Source organism: Lepidochelys kempii, chromosome 9 (genome assembly GCF_965140265.1).
Source record: "Lepidochelys kempii isolate rLepKem1 chromosome 9, rLepKem1.hap2, whole genome shotgun sequence".
Classification (NCBI taxonomy): Eukaryota; Metazoa; Chordata; order Testudines; family Cheloniidae; genus Lepidochelys; species Lepidochelys kempii.
Window position 1 is genome coordinate 37,240,408 of NC_133264.1, and position 19,474 is coordinate 37,259,881.

Here is a 19,474-nt window from a genome sequence, read left to right on the forward strand (position 1 = left end):
AACCCTGGCTCCCAAACTCCCAGCAGATCACCTGACTGGTTGGCACAAAGTCAGGGAGCCCAGGAGCCGATGGCTTATTCTAGTGGCAAAATAAATCTATTTGGTCACACTGAAATATTGGAAACACTGAAATATTCTGGCTGTCTCTGTGTTTTTGAAACAAAATATTGTGCATTTAGCTGGTCTGTAAAAAATTTTAAATTTTTGGATTTTCATCCTGTTTTGGGATGAAAAAATTTCCAAAAGACTGAGCATTCTTTGCAGACCTGGAAATCAGTTTCACTGCCAGCTCTAGATATAAAGTCACCTGGAGCAATGAGCAGCAGGACCCACTTAAGATCACCACCACCAAACTCTATTCTCAGCCTATTATACTAAGGGATCCAAGCAAGGGCCTACTGCCATGTAATATTTATCACTACCTCCCCGTGTGATTTACATCATCCACTCAAACTTAACATTACCTGCCAATATAATTTGCAGAAATACATGTGAAGGTCAAAACATCAAATTACTAGAGATCTGATAAGAGATCCCTAAAATAAGCAATGGAATTTCAACTTTAACCCTTCAACACAGATTTTTGTTTACATGTTATATTTAAAGTTTAAACTAATTTGGCTTACGACATCTGAACAAGGGGAGTCCTGCTTTAGCAGATCTTATGACTAAACCAGTGCTTTCCTTCACCAGAGCTTAGCAATGATACAGGTGTGTTTGGGGAGCTGGGAAGAGCTTTTATTAACAAAGGAAATTTTACCTCTATTAGCTGTCTCAGGTACTGAAGATGCAGCAGCGTACACCCCAGCACAGGTTGTACAAGCCTGCCTGGAACATTGGGTAACAGCACATGCTGTTGTGGCTTCACAAATGGTACTTCAGCTAGTTATATCAAAGCTAGCTTTGGTACATATACATGAACTGAAACCACACCATCTGATTGCTGTGTAGATAGATCCTTAATCTCCCTGCACGTACACATATGCTTCCTTGATTCCCTGAACTCATTTTCCTTACCCCAAATCCCATGGTCCCCTACATCCTTGTTTGTTCCTCTTTCCATGACATGCCAATGTCCTGCCACCATCTGTATGCTACTTCCTCCTGCCTTCCCAAGCACACATTTTCTGAGGATATGAACCAAAGCCTCCTTACCCCCCTCCAGGCTTCCAAATAGAGTGGCAGAAGACAGCTGTGAATGGGGGGGACAGTGACAGGAAAGGGTGCAAGGTGGCGCAAGGAGAGTTAGAGACTCAGCAGCACAGAGGCCACTTGCTCCAGGCTGGGAAGGACAATCCCAGTGGTTCCTACCTGCTCCTTGACCCAATCCTGGGTACTGCAGCAGCCACTCCAGCGCCTCCTGATCCCATTCTCATCTCCGCAGCTTTATGTATGGACAGAGTCCACAAAATATTTCCATTGCCCTTCCGGTTCTGCCACTCCTACCTCCAAGTACCCTAATTCCAAATCCATTTCCCTTCCAATTGCCTGACCTCATGTTTACACTTCTACCTAAACTGCCTCAGTTCAGCAGCTGGAGTTAGAAGATCAATTTATATTATAAGAGGTTGTTCTTTACACACTTGGAGACAACTCTGTCTTTTTCAGCAACATGACCCCCCTTTTTCTTCGCCCCCCCCCCCACACCAGTTAACACTACTCAGATTACTAAGGCGATTTTTTCTCAAGGCATACAAAAAATAACGTATAGATATTTACCTATCAAAAGAGTACTTTAGAATTTTGAAAAATATTTTTAGAATTCCCCTTGCACTGCTTCAGTATTTTTATTAAATGGGGTAGGGTGAAATGATACTTTCTTCCTCGTCATTCACTTTGATAGTTCAGAAAAAAAAAATAAGACACATTGGAAATCACTGGTTCAGAACCTTTGTAAGGTAATGCCTATAATGGATTTTTAAAATTATGATGGGTTAGTTTGCATTTTAATTTAGTCCTTGTTAAGAAAAGGGTTTACTGATTTTAAAAACAATTTACAATAACTTTGGTTCTTAATCCACAAAGAGTACAAAAACAACAAAGTGTGAATGTTTACACAGGTACTTTCCACTGTACAGCACTTAGTGCCAAACTTAATAACCTGTTTACCATATAAAGATCCCAATCCTTCGAACGCTTACGTACATGCTTAACTTTACACACTTCAGCAGTCCCTATGGGGACTACTCATAAGTAAAGTATGCATACAGGTGTTTATAGGCTCTACGAGGTCAAAAGTAATATAAGAATCTCTCTTATCACACATTTACACCCAAACATTGTCAGAAATACTAGGTATCGAGGCAGTGCTTAAAGGTCTCCTGAGGAAGTAGTCAACCTTAAGAGTGGAAAACAAAAAATAAATACTGCCCTCTAGTGCCTCTGATTTTTTAATTTATCTAAACAGCAAATTAACTGCTAAAATTATACTGATTATGAAAATTAATATACATGTTCATACTTTTAGTTAAACAGAAAAAATGTCATACAAATACTAAATATTTGGAAATGTTTTAAAACATTAAAGAATAATCATTTAGTGGTTCTTGGACAAATCTCTTTCACATATTTGTCCATGCAGTGTTGTTGTAGCCAGTCTGCTCCCAGGATACTAGAGAGACAAGGTGGGTGAGGCAATATCTTTTATTGGACCAACTGTTGGTGTGATAGACAAGATTTCAAGTTACACAGAGCTATTCTTCAGGTCTGGAAAAGGTACCAACAAAATAAAAGTTATTACCTCACCCACCTTGCCTCTCTACATATTTGTCCAGACATTTAATATATTAGGAGTGGGATTTTTTAAAAGTGCTCAGCCTTGGACCAACTCTACTCTCACTAAAGTCAACTGGGCTAAGCCAAGTCTGAGCACTTTTGAAAATATCACCCTACAAACATTAGAATATTGTTTTTTCCCCAACATTATTGTTTTAAAAAATAAAAATGAATAATAAAAAAAAAGCCAAGTACGCAAAACCAACTCTTGCTTCCCCACATTCACTGCTATAAATCCAAATGCAGTTTTTTATATATAGATATACACTCTCAGATAGAAGAAGCACCATGCATATATCCAAAACATAGGAATTGCCTATCCAGGAACTGGATCAGACCTATAGTCCGTCTCATTCTCATCCAATGTCTTGTTTCTGACAGTGGTCAGTATCAGATGCTTCCGAGGAAAAGTGCAAGAAACCCCACAATAGGCATAAGCAAGCTAATCTGCCCTCCACATAAGGTCTTTTCCTAATACACCTCTACCCCGATAGAACACGAATTCAGATATAACGTGGTAAAGCAGCGCTTTGGGGGGGGCGGGGCTGCGCACTCCGGAGGATCAGCGCGTCAGCATGTCTGGCTCCAACAATGCTGCTCTGAGTGGTGTGTTTAGGGTGCCGAGCCGGGGGGGTTGGATAAGGGGCAGAGGGTCTCGGGGGGCGATCACGGACAAGGAGTGGGGGGACTGGATGTTTCAGAGGTTCTGGGGGTGGGACGATCAGGGGACGGGGGCGTTGGATAGAGCATGGGAGTCCTGGGGGGCCTGTCGGGCGGGGTGTGTGGATAGGGGTCGGGGCAGTCAGGGGACAGGGAGCCGGGGGGAGGGGATTGAATGCGTTGGGGGTTCTGAGGGGTCGGTCAGGGGGCAGGAAGTGACTATTAATAACGGAAGTGCTTGAGGCCAAAGCAAGTTCGATATAACACGGTTTCACCTATAACGCTGTAAGATTTTTTGGCTCCCAAGGACCGCATTATATCGGGGTAGAGGTGTAGTTAGAGATCAGTTTAAACTCTGAAGAATGAGGTTTACTCTCTCTTCCAAAATTTATGTTAGCATTAACTATTACAACTTCAGATATTTTTGTTATTCATATAAATCTCCAGTCTTTCTTTGAATCATGCTAAGGTTTTGGCCTCAATAACATCATGTGGCAGTGAGTTCTACAGTCCCACATGGTGTGAAAATTGTGTTTCCTTTTACTAGTAGTTTTTAATTTCCCATTTTTTAATTTCAATGCACGTCCCCCTGTTCGTGTTATGAGATGGGGAGAACAGAAGCTCCTGAGCTACCTTTTCTATATTATTCATTATTCTACATACTTCTACCATGTCACCTCTCATTAGTCTTCCAATTCTAATCTTTTTACTCTCTTTTCTTATGAGAGTTTTTTCATTACCCTAATCAGTCTCGTCACCTTTTTATGAACAGCCAAACATTCTATTCTAATTCTGGAATATCCTTTTTGAAATGAAGTGACCAATACCCCATGCAATATTTTAGATAAGGCAAACACCACTGCTTATAATGGAATTAAAATATTTTCTATATTATTCTCCATCTCATTCTTTATGCATCCTAACATCTAGTTTACTTTCATAAACACAGCTGCACAATATCATTATAGATGATGATTTCCTAACTCAAAAAAGTTTCGCAGCCAACACAGGGAAATTCTTTTTTAGACCTTGTCTTAACTGATAAAGAGGAACTGATCACAGAACTAAAAATTAATGGTAGCTTAGGTACCTAATCACGACTTGATCACATTTACAATGTGCAAGCGGAATAACGTTCAGACCAGTAATACATATACTTGTTGCTTTAATAGTACCAATATCACCAAGTTGAAAACAAATTTGAGCAAAATCAGCTGAGAGGCAGCATTTAATCAGAAAAATGTGAATGATAATTGGGAACCATTTAAGAACGCCTCAATAGATGCCCCAAAAGCCACAATCGAGAAAGAACAAAGTCCAGGTTAAAAAACAACCTGGTTTAGAGGCAAGTGAAAATAACTATAAATAATATATAACAAATGATTGTAACGAATATAAATCAGAAATGAGGAACTACAGAAAATAGTTAAGGGAAGCAAAGGGACATAAGGAGAAATCTAGGACCAGCAGAATTAAGGAAAAATAAGGAGTTTTTAAAATATATTAGGAACAAAAAGAATTCTGACAATGGTATTGGTCTATTACTAGATGGAAAAGACAGGATTATCAATAATAATGCATAAAAGGCAGAAGTATTCAATAATTATTTCTTTTCTGTGTTTGGGGAAAAAACCAGATGAGACAGTCTCACTATACGATAACACTTTTTCTATTTGACTGTAATCTCAGGAGGATGTTAAATAGCAACTACTTAGGTGAAGATTTTTAAATCAGTACATCCAGATAACTTGCATCCAAGAGTTTTACAAGAGCTGGCTGAGGATTTCTCAGGATCGTTAATGATGATTTTCAATTAGTCTTGGTGCACTGGATAAGTTCCAGAAGACTGGATAAAAGCTAATGTTGTGCCAATTTTAAAAAAAGGGAAAACAGGATGATCCACGTAATTATAGGCCTGTCCGCCTTTACATCAATCCTGGGCAAGATAATGGTATGGCTAATATGAGACTCGATTATTAAAGAATTAAAGGAGGATAGTGTAATTGCAAATCAATCTGGGTTTATGGAAAATAGATCCTGTCAAACTATCTTTTTTTTTTAAAATGAGATTACAAATCTGGTTAATAAACGTAACAGCGTTGATATAATATACTAAGACTTCTGTAAGGCATTTTACTTGATACCACACAACATTTTAAATAGTTAGAATTAAAAAACTAGAATGATATAAAATTAACATACATTAAATGGATTAAAAACTGGCTAACTGATAGGTCTCAAAAGGCAACTGTAAATGGAAACTGTCACTGAGTGGGTGTGTACCCAGTAGGGTCCAGTAGGTGTGTATCAGTTCTTGGTCCTATGCTATTTAACATTTTTAACAATTATCTGGGAGAAAACATAAAATCCACCACCGATAACATTTGCAGAAGACATAAAAATTGGGGTAGTAGTAAATAATGAAGAGGACACATTACTGGTTCAGAGCAATCTGGATTGCTTGGTAAACTGGGAGCAACTAAACAATATGAGTTTTAATATGGCTAAATGTTAATGCATACAACTAGGAACAAAGAATGCAGGCCATACTTTCAGGATGGGAGACTCTATCCTGAGAGGCAGTGACTCTAAAAAAGATTTTGGGGTTGTGATGGATAATCAGCTGAAAGTGAGCCCCCAGAGTGACGATGAGGCCAAAAGAACTAATGCGATCCTGGGATGCACCAACAGGGGAATCTCAAGTAGGAGAAGAGAGGTTATTTTATCTCTGTATTTGGCACTGTACAATTGCTGCCGGATTACTGTGTCCAGTTCTGGTGCCCACAATTCAAGAAGGATGTTGATAAATTGGAGGGGTTCACAGAAAAGCCACAAAAATGAATACAAGTATTAGAAAACATCCCTTATAGATCAGACTCAAAGACCTCAATCTATTTCGCTTAACAAAGAGAAGTTTAAGGGGTTACTTGATTAAAGTATATAAGTATCTACATGGGGAACAAATAATAATGGGCTCTTTAATCTAGCAGAGAAAGGTATAAGAAGATCCAATAGCTGGTAGCTGAAGCTAGATAAATTCAGATTGGAAATAAGAAGTAAATTTATAACTGTGAGCATAATTAACCACTGGAACAATTTACCAAGGGTCAAAGTGGATTCTCCATCACTGGTGATCTCTAAATCAAGACTGGATGTTTGTCTAAAAGGTATCAGAGTAGCAGCTGTGTTAGTCTGTATTTGCAAAAAGAAAAGGAGTACTTGTGGCACCTTAGAGACTAGCCAATTTATCTGAGCATAAGCTTTCCGATGAAGTGAGCTGTAGCTCACAAAAGCTTATGCTCAAATAAATTGGTTAGTCTCTAAGGTGCCACAAGTACTCCTTTTCTTTTTTTCTAAAAGGTAGGCTCTAGGAATTATTTTGGGGAAGTTCGACGGCCTTTTTTATACAGGTGGTCAGAATAAATTATCACAATGGTCCCTTCTGGCCTTGGAATCTATGAATGGTAACATGTAGATTGCTTTCATGACTGCAGCTGCACAATGAGCTAAGGTCTTAGTTGAACCCTCCAAAATAACACCCAGATTCCTTTCCTGAGTTGATACAGTTAAATTAGCACCTTGTAAGATGTACGAGTTTAATTTTTCCCCCCTTCAATGTGTACCTTACTTTGCATGTTGAACTTTATTTGCCATTGTGTTCCCAGTCATCTAGCCTGGTTAGAGTCCTCTGCAGTTCCTCAAAGCCCTCTCTGAACCTAATCTAAATAACTGTGTCATCTTCAAATACTGCTATCCCACTACTCATCCCCCTTTCCAAATCATTAACATATTAAACTTTGGATCTAGTACAGAACATTGAAACACTCCACTAACCTATTGCCATGATGAAAACTGATCATTTACCTATACTCTTCGCTTTCTATCTCCTAGCCAATTTTTGATCCATGACAATACTTTGCCTTTTACTCATGACAACTTAGCTTCTTTAGTAACCTCTTGTGCAGGACTTTGACAAAGCCTTTTTGGAAATCTAAATAAATTATGTCAGCCAGGTCTCCTTAATCTACTACATAATTGACATGTTCAGAGATACTAGAAAATATATAAATACAAAACAGCTGTTTTCAGTTGTTCATTAGTAATACTAAGCTCTTGTATAGCCTTTTTCATCTGCAGATCTCAAAGCAATTTTAAAGATAGGGAAATTGAGGCACAAAGGCGAATTAAGAGATTTTCCCAAACTTGAAAATCACCTAACCACTATAAAAAGGGCCACATCATATTTATACTAATATTAAAACACAAAATGTATATACATAAAACCCATATGTTTATTTCCTCTTAACTTTAAATGCACAAGGGCCAGATCCTCAGACAGTGTAAACAGTCATAGTGTCATTATGTACCTGGCTCACAGTTTTGAGAAGGACTGAATTCTACTCATAAACCACATGGACAGACAATGGTACAATAAAGTTCCTAAAACACTCTGCCAAAACACTTGAATGTAGCTTTTGAAAGCTAGAGCAAAAATGCAACTTCATGGCAATTCTCAAAAAGAGACTTTAAGCCTTTTAATAAAAATGGTCCTGATCTTGCAAATGGCTCTGCAAAAGTAGAGTCCCTTCATCTGTACAGAGTTCCACTAAGGCCAACAGGTCTGCCTGTAAAAAGTCAGTTGCAGGACTGGCACCTAGATGTACAGAGGTTGGAAGATGCAAGCAAGAACCCTGTTATGAACAATAAGTTAATTTGTATTTCTCTGATTTTAAAAAGTTGGACACTGCTTTCAAATTGTTTACAAAAAAAATTCCTTCGGTCTTTGCAAGCATTTATTGCCAGTGTTAAAACAATTTCATCTGAAGCCAGTTCCTTCTTCAAAAAGCACACACACGCTCGCACGCACACATACAATTTACCAACATATGAAAAAACTCTTGAATTACTTGTTAAAATAAAAACCTATGGAGTTATACCTGTGAAACCCCATTCTAAAAGCTAGTGTGGTGACACCTGTAACTGATGGCAAAATCTGGGCTGCAATGGCTTTATTGATTATGCATGAAAAGGAAAGAACTTAGTTTGACTTTCAGAATCCAGGTTGTTTGCAGGACTAGAAACTGGAAACACACTGTTCTCTTGTAAGCTGAGCAAATTTCATATGGAAGCCAGTGACCCACAAACAAGGAGCACCTCTAGGATTTTTCTACATTCTCCTTCTAGAGTATGAGATCATTTCAAACCTAAGTCACCCCTAGAGAGTGCTTAGCGCACAAATTGCAGGTCTTCCAGCCAGGAACACTGACAGGTAGTATTTCCCATAACTGTATATGCTTACCTATTTGTTCTTTTGCGTGAAGTAAAATTTTCAAAAAAAGTGCTCAGAATTTGCCAAGCTCTATTCTCACTGAAGTCAAGGGGATTTTTACCATTAACTTTAATGGCAACAGAGCCTGACCAACACTGGGTGGGTTTGAAGATTCCTACCGTTGCATTTTTATTCCAAATCTTGCAATAAATTCTCTTCTGCATGTTTTCCTTTACTTTGGAGAGACTAAAACAGCAGGCAAATAATAGAAGATTTAGTCTATTACTATTGCTTTTGAAGCATGTTACTCAATATTAGATCAACCAGATGGACTGGCCTCACAAACTTAGAACATGATCCTGCATCTATGTCTAGTCCCGGAAGGTCCCTGAGATAATGGGCCTTAAAAATCACAACATTTTTACCTCTACAGAAGTTATGTTAATCTGCTTAATATTTTTGACTTTCTGAAGACAGACTCATGGTAGCTAAGGGAGCCTGTGTCTGGAGGTGGATGGAAACAAATTTATCCGAATATAAATTTTTAAAATTCTATAATACATTTGTAAAACAGTATTTCTGTGGCATAAAAAGAGTACATGGTGGTGTATTGAGGTATAAAAGTTTGTCAGCACTTGTTTTAGATGATCTGCATAGTTCCCTTTACCACTGATAAGCAGGTGAGGCCATTTGATATTGAAAAAACCTTTATATTTTTACATGCCATCACATATTCTCCCATGTCTTTCCCTCACTAATGAAACATTTAAGATCTACGGAAAATAAATTTCTGGGGTGAAATCCTTGTTCCATTAAAATCAACGTGAGTTTTGTGATTAAGTTCAATGAGGCCAGAATTTTATGCCTGGTTTATAATCTCATGAATATGTGGTCCAATTTACAGAACTAACCTTCCCATTTTGTTCTACTTCAAATTTGTCAATTTATTTTTTCAAACACAAAAGCATACAAGATGAAGAAAACCAATCCTAAATGTCCTCTTCACAACCTAAATTCACTGAATTTTTCCAATTAAATTAGGCTTCCAGCTAAATTGTCATCTATTTTCAAGATTAGCACATCCTGGCCTTTTGAAAAAAATCCTTGGGGTGGGGAAGGGAAAAAGTTTGCCGGTTCTCTTGTTGATGTTTAAAAGGTATTTTCATCAAGAAAGAAAAACACCTGTCCCACGACTCAAGGGAACTAGAAAACTGAATACAGATTTAGTAGTGTCAAATGAAAAACAAAAAAGGGAAAAACTGTATTTTTTCTAACTGCATTCACTTATAGTACTCTTGGGTATTATTCTCAACTGCAGAATATACAAATCTTTCAAACAAACTGATTTTCTGTTTAGTATCCTTTTATCTCAGTATTAGTTTAATAATCAGTAATTTCATGTGCTATCAGTGACATCAATCCACTTCACAATAAACAGCAAATTAACGTCGGGCCTGATTTTCAGAGATGTTGAGCACCTGCAGTTCCCAGTGACTTCAAATGGAACCATGGCTACTCGGTTCTTCCGAAAATCAGAAGCATAACTTTTTACTTTTTAAAGACGATCTAACTCAACTTACTGACATTCCCACAAGTGAAATGCCTCTTCAAGGAGAGAGCATAGTCCAGTGGACAGGGCTCTTGACTGGCTTTCAGGAGACCTGGATTCTATGCCTAGCTCTGCCACTGACTTATTGAGCGATCCAAAGCAAGTCATTTCTCACCAGTTTGTACTCCGCTTCCCAACTGGCAATAATAATTACTACCCTTTGTAAGTAATTTAAGATTTATGAGTACACCATATAAATAAAAGTTACAAATTATGTAAATGTTCAAACGCTTGCTCTGAACAGTGACAAGCTGCCTTTACAAAGAGAACTAGAGGATACAGAATGATTTTAAATAGGAAAACTAGCAAAAAGACCAATGACAGTTAGTTATTCAACTAAAGTATTAGTTAATATGCTCTAGTGCAGGGGTTCTCAAACTAGGGGTCAGGACCCCTCAGGTGGTCACGAGGTTATTACACAAGGGGGAGGTTCGCAAGCTGTCAGCCTCCACCCCAAACCCCACATTGCCTCCAGCATTTATAATGGTGTTAAATATATTTTAAAGTGTTTTTCATTTATGGGGGGTGAGAAACACTCAGAGGTTTGATATGTGAAAGGGGTCGCCAGTACAAAAGTGTGAGAACCACTGTTCTAGGGGATGGGCTTTATGACTTTAGATCAATTAGTTGAAAAATAAGACTTCTATAAAGACATTACATATAGATTTGTTGTAATATGTCTGGCAGATGCATGTTAGTCTTCAAACAATTTTTAGAATCTGTTCTTTACAGCAGAGTTGCAGGGAATTACAGCAGAAGCTACTGGAAGTATTACTATTGACTTCAGAGACCAAAATTAGACCAAAGTCCCATTTCAAAAAATGTACGAGCCAATTCCTGCTATCCTTCCTGATGAAACTCATTGTCAAAACTCTCAGTGATTTCAACAGGAGTCTTACTAGAAAAATGTGCAAAGTACCTTGTAAAACTTTTACAGTCTGATTTGTTTGCTCAACATTTTATATCGCATTTTAAAGAAAATACAGCATTTCTTAACATAAAATGAAAATGCTAAGAAATTCTAAAAACAATCTTATGCAGCAGTGCCACCCCATGGAACAAAACGGCACAGCATCAAGTGTGGCAATCAAAAAGAACTGTTATCTCAAGTTTCATTAAAATTTCCTGATTGAAGATTTAGAGAGCAAGAAAAATAAGTAGGTCAATTTCTACACATTTTTCAGCTTTCCACTACTTCCAAGACACTTACTTGCATAACAGAATAGTCTAAAGCTTCCTAATGCTTAACCTTTATGGCATTAATTATGCTTAGAAAACAAACCCACAAAGACTACTTGTGGCCAAAATGTTAATCTGTACTCAGAGGCAGGCCCAGTTTGCATGAAACATTAACTTGCTCTTGTGCTTACTTTACAGCCCAACAAAGTTGGGAACGGTGCATCAAGATAGATTATACTCCTTATGAAAGCAAATGTTTCTGTATAGTATTTCCCTTTTACCAGGGCATTATCTCCAGAGCTGTGGAAAAGGTTCCCCATAAATTAGAGCCCCTCTGTAAGACAATTTAAAACAGAACATATGCTAACTCTTGTTTACTATTTTATTTTATGGATATTTTATTATTTTAACCACGTTTTATGTTTTTATAAATAAAAAGCCACATGTGCGTGGTTAAAAAATCCTTGTTAACATTCAAAGTAAAGCAGGTTCCCCACAAAAAGATTATCGTCACCAAAATTAATCTTTTTATTGGGAAGATGGCAACCCTTTCTGGAAGTCCTAGAGCGCACAATACTGCCCTCTACTGGTTCCTGGTCAGCACACACTTGACTGAGAATACTACATCTGCCATGAACTGCATTGGAGCATGCAGATTTCATGTACATATATGCAAGTCCTCATAATACCATCTCAAAATCATGCTATTATAGAGTTAAATAATGTGAAAAAAAATGGAGAAAATATTACTTGACTTATCCCCTAATGCAGTGGTATGTTTCTTAGGAGCTTACAAAAAGCAAGAGTCAATCATCAAGGGAGGCCTGAAGTTACAAAACTACAGAAAAGGCTACTGTACTGAAATAATCCCTATATAGTATTTGAGTTGTTCAAAATGTACTATTGGAATGATTTACGTTTTTTTTTTTAAATCTGTAGTTCACCTTTAAGGTGACTGCACCAAAAAACAATCAAACAAGACTATGCAATTATGATCTGTGATACCAAATTGGAAGTCCTTGTGCAAACAAAACTCCCATTAAAGTCCTGCATGTCTGGTGCATAACTGGACCCTTCATTTACAATTCAGTTTATTAGAAAGGCACATACTAGTTTGTTTTTTCATATTATATGTTGTCTACAAAAGTTTAGAGAAACAGGAGTAAGGTTTTTCACTGACTAAAAATGTCACAATAGAAAACTTAAACCTATTTCCTCCTCCACCTCTAGATTTTTAACAAGCAGTACATTCCCCAAAAAATCAGAGAACAATCTTGCACAATAATTTCACCATCACTTTTTCCTGTTTCACTGAAACCATAAATGAGGATATCTAAAGAATGCAAAAAAGAGATTTTAGATTTGTCTTAAACAGGGATTAATGAAAGAGGGAATTATAACCTTTGCCATGGCTACTTAATTTCAGAAAGAAACCTAGTTTTTCAGTCTGTATCACTCTAGTTAGAACTGTTGCAATGGAGAGTAGTCTTTACTGGTTTTAAAAAAAAAAGTTAAAGGCAGACAACAAAACAACTTACCTTTTTAAAAACTCTTCCAGAGGGCTGGATTTCATCTTCCTCTTTCAAGACTTCACGTGTTCCTAAGAGTTTTTTGTCCTTAAATTTAGTTTTAGCATACTTGAAAGCTTTGTCGAGTGTGTCACATCCAGGATATAAAACGGAAGCTAAGCAATGCAAACTGTTAACAGACCTGTATGAACTACCAGGTTTGTTTGTCACAGGTTTAGCTTTAATTTGTTTTGATTTTGCTAAGGTCTGTCTTGAGCCAGATACTATGTACCATGGAACGTATGTTATAAACGTGTACACCAATATTATGAAGTTTATTAACTGCAGAAAAACAGGATTGATAGTATGCGTTAGCTTCATTTTGTCTGCTTGTGAAGGTTGTAGATCACACGGGAGTTTGACAAATTTGTTGATTACATGTAGATCAGCGAAGACCTGAAAGAGAAAGAAAAAGTCTGTTTGCAGTCCTTTTAAAAAATATGTATTTCCCATTTTCTGATTAAGAGTTACCAAAGTAGTAGGTCAATTTATGCATTTAAGAGTTTAGGGTAAAATCCTAGTCCCTTTGTACAAAGATCAAGCATCTCACAAGGGACCAGGAGTGGGGATAACAATTCTTCTCTTCCAATCTATGACTTGCAGTATTTATTTTGATTTATCTGGCAATTATGCAGAAATCTAGGCACACTAAAAATCTTATTTTTCAACACAATATCTGGATTTAAACAAATTTCCAGTTCCAATTTTCAAATAGATGCACCAACAAAAACTGAGGACACGCTACCCAATCACATCAGAATATCATAAGATTCTGTGCTTAGACATTCACCTGTAATCTTCAACTCCTTTGAACTATCAACCTACTTAAGAGCCTATGAGAAAAGTAGTAACACCCATTGCTCCTCACATAGTCATCAGTAAATCCATCAAATTAGTATGTTGGCCAAGTCCCTATAAAACCCTACATAGTACCTTGAATTGGGCCATTGCAGAGCTCTATTCCAGACTACACAGGAAACTATGCAATTCCACTGTATGGCAGGCACAGTGCATGCAGTGGAACTATATTGCTTCCTCTACATGAGGGCATTACATGGCCTAAAGGATTTCACTTTTGGTACTTGTATGCAAAAAGTGCATTTTTACTATAAACATAACCATCCCATAACAACACAATGGTGCCTATTTCCACTTGGAATTCACAGCTCTGAACTTTCTCCTGGAGTTAGGTGCCTAAGCCTTTTCTTGAAAAAAACTGAAGAGGTGTTGGCCTCCTTATGACCTTTAGCCCAGAAGGTGGGGCACTCACTAAGGATATGTGTTCAAATCTCCTTTCTGCCTGATGTGGGGCAGGGACTTTTACCTGGGTATCCTACATTGCAAGTGAGTGCCCTAAATACAGCGTTATGGGGTGTCTCTTTCTTTGTCTCCTGTTTGAAGCTATTCCACTTTGTCTGAATAATAAAATAGCCATTGGACCAGATAGTAAGAATAATCCAAGGGGTAGGGTGTTAACCTATGGTGTTGGGTACCAAGCTGAAGCCCCTGCTCCACAACAGGGAGAAGGGAGGGGGGAATTTGAGCCCTGGTCTTCCACGTCCTGGGTGAATGCTTTAACAACTGAGCTAAACGTAATAAAGACAACCATTTTTTGAAAGGCCTGATCCAGTCAGTGGCTTCCAAAAACTCCTACCGAGTCAGGCCCTGCTGTAGAGATAGCCAGGGCAATGCCTACTTTGAAGATCATGCTGGAGTTCTGGCATGAGGTAGGTGTTCAAGTGTCACACACTCTTGGTTTCTGTATGCGTACCCTCTGGCAGAGATTTAGGAACCATGGGGATTTTATTGATTGAAATTTAGGCACCATTGACTTCAACAAGGGCAGTATTTAACTCTTTGTCCATAGTGATATGATTAGAATCTTAATTCCTCTGTCATGCTTCCATGTCACTAAGCCCTGGTCTACACTAGGACTTTAGGTCGAATTTAGCAGCGTTAAATCGATTTAAACCTGCACCCGTCCACACAGTGAAGCCCTTTATTTCGACTTAAAGGGCTCTTTAAATCGATTTCCTTACTCCACCCCTGACAAGTGGATTAGCGCTTAAATCGACGTTCCCAGCTTGAATTTGGGGTACTGTGGACACAATTCGATGGTATTGGCCTCCGGGAGCTATCCCAGAGTGCTCCATTCTGACTGCTCTGGACAGCACTCTCAACTCAGATGCACTGGCCAGGTAGACAGGAAAAGAACCGCGAACTTTTGAATCTCATTTCCTGTTTGGCCAGCGTGGCAAGCTGCAGGTGACCATGCAGAGCTCATCAGCACAGGTGACCATGATGGAGTCCCAGAATCGCAAAAGAGCTCCAGCATGGACCGAACGGGAGGTACGGGATCTGATCGCTGTTTGGGGAGAGGAATCCGTGCTATCAGAACTCCGTTCCAGTTTTCGAAATGCCAAAACCTTTGTGAAAATCTCCCAGGGCATGAAGGACAGAGGCCATAACAGGGACCCGAAGCAGTGCCGCGTGAAACTGAAGGAGCTGAGGCAAGCCTACCAGAAAACCAGAGAGGCGAACAGCCGCTCTGGGTCAGAGCCCCAAACATGCCGCTTCTATGATGAGCTGCATGCCATTTTAGGGGGTTCAGCCACCACTACCCCAGCCGTGTTGTTTGACTCCTTCAATGGAGATGGAGGCAATACGGAAGCAGGTTTTGGGGACGAAGAAGATGAGGAGGAGGAGGAGGTTGTAGATAGCTCACAGCAAGCAAGCGGAGAAACCGGTTTTCCCGACAGCCAGGAACTGTTTCTCACCCTAGACCTGGAGCCAGTACCCCCCGAACCCACCCAAGGCTGCCTCCTGGACCCAGCAGGCGGAGAAGGGACCTCTGGTGAGTGTACCTTTTAAAATGCTATACATGGTTTAAAAGCAAGCATGTGAAAGGATTACTTTGCCCTGGCATTTGCGGTTCTCCTAGATGTAGTCCTAAAGCCTTTGCAAAAGGTTTCTGGGGAGGGCAGCCTTATTTCGTCCTTCATGGTAGGACACTTTTATCACTCCAGGCCAGTAACACATACTCGGGAATCACTGTAGAACAAAGCATTGCAGTGTATGTTTGCTGGCATTCAACCAAAATCCGTTCTTTCTCTCTCTGTGTTATCCTCAGGAGAGTGAGATATAATTCATGGTCACCTGGTTGAAATAGGGTGCTTTTCTTCAGGGACACTCAGTATAGCCCATTCCTGCTGGGCTGTTTGCCTGTGGCTGAACAGAAATGTTCCCCGCTGTTAGCCACAGGGAGGGGGGAAGGTTGAGGGGGTAGTCACGTGGTGGGAGGAGGCAAAATGCGACCTTGTAACGAAAGCACATGTGCTATGTATGTAATGTTAACAGCAAGGTTTACCCTGAAAGAGTGTAGCGACTGTTTTATAAAATGTGTCTTTTTAAATACCGCTGTCCATTTTTTTTTCTCCACCAGCTGGATGTGTTTCAATGATCACAGGATCTTCTCCTTCCCAGAGGCTAGTGAAGCTTAGAAAGAAAAAAAAACGCACTCGAGATGAAATGTTCTCCGAGCTAATGCTGTCCTCCCACACTGACAGAGCACAGACGAATGCGTGGAGGCAAATAATGTCAGAGTGCAGGAAAGCACAAAATGACCGGGAGGAGAGGTGGCGGGCTGAAGAGAGTAAGTGGCGGGCTGAAGAGAGGGCTGAAGCTCAAATGTGGCGACAGCGTGATGAGAGGAGGCAGGATTCAATGCTGAGGCTGCTGCAGGACCAAACCAGAATGCTCCAGTGTATGGTTGAGCTGCAGCAAAGGCAGCTGGAGCACAGACTGCCACTGCTGCCCCTCTGTAACCAACCGCCCTCCTCCCCAAGTTCCATAGCCTCCACACCCAGACGCCCAAGAACGCGGTGGGGGGGCCTCCGGCCAACCAGCCACTCCACAACAGAGGATTGCCCAAAAAAAAGAAGGCTGTCATTCAATAAATTTTAAAGTTGTAAACTTTTAAAGTGCTGTGCTTAAAGTGCTGTGTGGCATTTTCCTTCCCTCCTCCACCACCCCTCCTGGGATACCTTGGTAGTCATCTCCCTATTTGTGTGATGAATGAATAACGAATGCATGACTGTGAAGCAGCAATGACTTTATTGCCTCTGCAAGCAGTGATTAAAGGGAGGAGGGGAGGGTGGTTAGCTTACAGGGAAGTAGAGTGAACCAAGGGGCGGGGGGTTTCATCAAGGAGAAACAAACAGAACTTTCACACTGTAGCCTGGCCAGTCATGAAACTGGTTTTCAAAGCTTCTCTGATGCGTACCGCGCCCTCCTGAGCTCTTCTAACCGCCCTGGTGTCTGGCTGCGCGTAACCAGCAGCCAGGCGATTTGCCTCAATCTCCCACCCCGCCATAAATGTCTCCCCCTTACTCTCACAGATATTGTGGAGCACACAGCAAGCAGTAATAACAGTGGGAATATTGGTTTCGCTGAGGTCTAAGCGAGTCAGTAAACTGCGCCAGCGTGCCTTTAAACGTCCAAATGCACATTCTACCACCATTCTGCACTTGCTCAGCCTGTAGTTGAACAGCTCCTGACCACTGTCCAGGCTGCCTGTGTACGGCTTCATGAGCCATGGCATTAAGGGGTAGGCTGGGTCTCCAAGGATACATATAGGCATTTCAACATCCCCAACAGTTATTTTCTGGTCTGGGAAGAAAGTCCCTTCCTGCAGCTTTTGAAACAGACCAGAGTTCTTGAAGATGCGAGCGTCATGCACCTTTCCCGGCCATCCCACGTTGATGTTGGTGAAACGTCCCTTGTGATCCACCAGAGCTTGCAGCACTATCGAAAAGTACCCCTTGCGGTTTATGTACTCGCCGGCTTGGTGCTCTGGTGCCAAGATAGGGATATGGGTTCCGTCTATAGCCCCACCACAGTTAGGGAATCCCATTGCAGCAAAGCCATCCACTATGACCTGCACATTTCCCAGGGTCACTACCCTTGATATCAGCAGATCTTTGATTGCGTGAGCTACTTGCATCACAGCAGCCCACACAGTAGATTTGCCCACTCCAAATTGATTCCCAACTGACCGGTAGCTGTCTGGCGTTGCAAGCTTCCACAGGGCTATCGCCACTCGCTTCTCAACTGTGAGGGCTGCTCTCATCCTGGTATTCATGCGCTTCAGGGCAGGGGAAAGCAAGTCACAAAGTTCCATGAAAGTGCCCTTACGCATGCGAAAGTTTCGCAGCCACTGGGAATCGTCCCAGACCTGCAACACTATGCGGTCCCACCAGTCTGTGCTTGTTTCCCGAGTCCAGAATCGGCGTTCCACAGCATGAACCTGCCCCATTAGCACCATGATGCATGCATTGGCAGGGCCCATGCTTTCAGAGAAATCTGTGTCCATGTCCTGATCACTCACGGGACCGCGCTGACGTCGCCGCCTCGCCCGGTATCGCGTTGCCATGTTCTGGTGCTGCATATACTGCTGGATAATGTGTGTGGTGGTTGATGTGCTCCTAATTGCCAAAATGAGCTCAGCGGCCTCCATGCTTGCCTTGGTATGGCGTCCGCACAGAAAAAAGGCGCGGAACGATTGTCTGCCGTTGCTCTGACGGAGGGAGGGGCGACTGACGACACGGCTTACAGGGTTGGCTTCAGGGAGCTAAAATCAACAAAGGGTGTGCCTGTACATCAAGGAGTATTTCAGGCAGGACTGCACGGAGGGTTCCAATAAGAAATGGTGAACCAAAGTTATCGTTGTTATTGGAACAAGGAGGTTAGCCTGGCCTCTGATTGATACATGGCTAGATTAACCTCGCTGCGCCTTCTCTGTGACTGACTGCAGTGTGATCTAGACAGGGGAGGAGGAAAATGAGTACAAAACAAATCTGGTCTATTTCTTGTTCTGACCCACTCCATCTATCCTTTACATCTTTGGCTGGCAGCAGACAAAAAAGGCGCGAAATGATTGTCTGCCCTTGCTTTCACGGGGGGAGGGAGTGTGGGAACGGGGTCCTGACAATATGTACCCAGAACCACCCGCGACAATGTTTTAGCCCCATCAGGCATTGGGATATCAACCCAGAATTCCAATGGGCAGCGGAGACTGCGGGAACTGTGGGATAGCTACCCACAGTGCAACGCTCCAGAAGTTGACGCTTGCCTCGGTACTGTGGAAGCGCTCCGCCGAGTTAATGCACTTAATGCACTTAGAGCATTTTCTGTGGGGACACACACACTCGAATATATAAAACCGATTTCAAAAAAACCGACTTCTATAAATTCGACCTAATTTCGTAGTGTAGACATACCCTAAGTGTCATTACAGGATGGTTATGTTTATAGTAAAAATGCACTCTTTGTTACAAGTATGGCCTCTTTACATACAAGTACCAAAAGTGAAATCCTACTGAGGGAAAAACTTCTGGCCCTAAGATTTCTGAAGCA

At 40.7% G+C, this 19,474-nt stretch overlaps 2 protein-coding genes across 8 annotated transcripts in view; one reads left to right on the forward strand and one right to left on the reverse strand.

Annotated features, from left to right (window-relative positions):
• ACSL3 (acyl-CoA synthetase long chain family member 3) overlaps positions 1 to 19,474 on the reverse strand; it is a 112,854-nt gene that overhangs the window by 47,709 nt on the left and 45,671 nt on the right. For all 7 annotated transcript variants that reach the window (XM_073359941.1, XM_073359944.1, XM_073359943.1 and 4 more), the window contains one exon: positions 13,031 to 13,456. In XM_073359941.1, the coding sequence (XP_073216042.1) occupies positions 13,031 to 13,381 (351 nt within the window). In that variant the 5' untranslated portion in view covers positions 13,382 to 13,456. The remainder of the gene's footprint in view (positions 1 to 13,030; positions 13,457 to 19,474) is intronic.
• On the forward strand, positions 15,159 to 17,041 carry LOC140917344 (uncharacterized). The gene is made up of 2 exons (XM_073359945.1): positions 15,159 to 15,914; positions 16,503 to 17,041. The coding sequence occupies exons 1-2, from the start codon at positions 15,332 to 15,334 to the stop codon at positions 17,021 to 17,023; spliced, it is 1,104 nt and encodes a 367-aa protein (XP_073216046.1). The 5' UTR covers positions 15,159 to 15,331; the 3' UTR covers positions 17,024 to 17,041.

What these genes read in the sequence shown, in the direction of transcription:
- LOC140917344 (XM_073359945.1), top strand. Translation starts at nt 15,332, where the DNA reads ATGCAGAGCTCATCAGCACAGGTGACCATGATGGAGTCCCAGAATCGC. An exon ending in AGGCGGAGAAGGGACCTCTG is followed by an intron (nt 15,915 to 16,502) that starts GTGAGTGTACCT and finishes TTTCTCCACCAG; the next exon opens with CTGGATGTGTTTCAATGATC.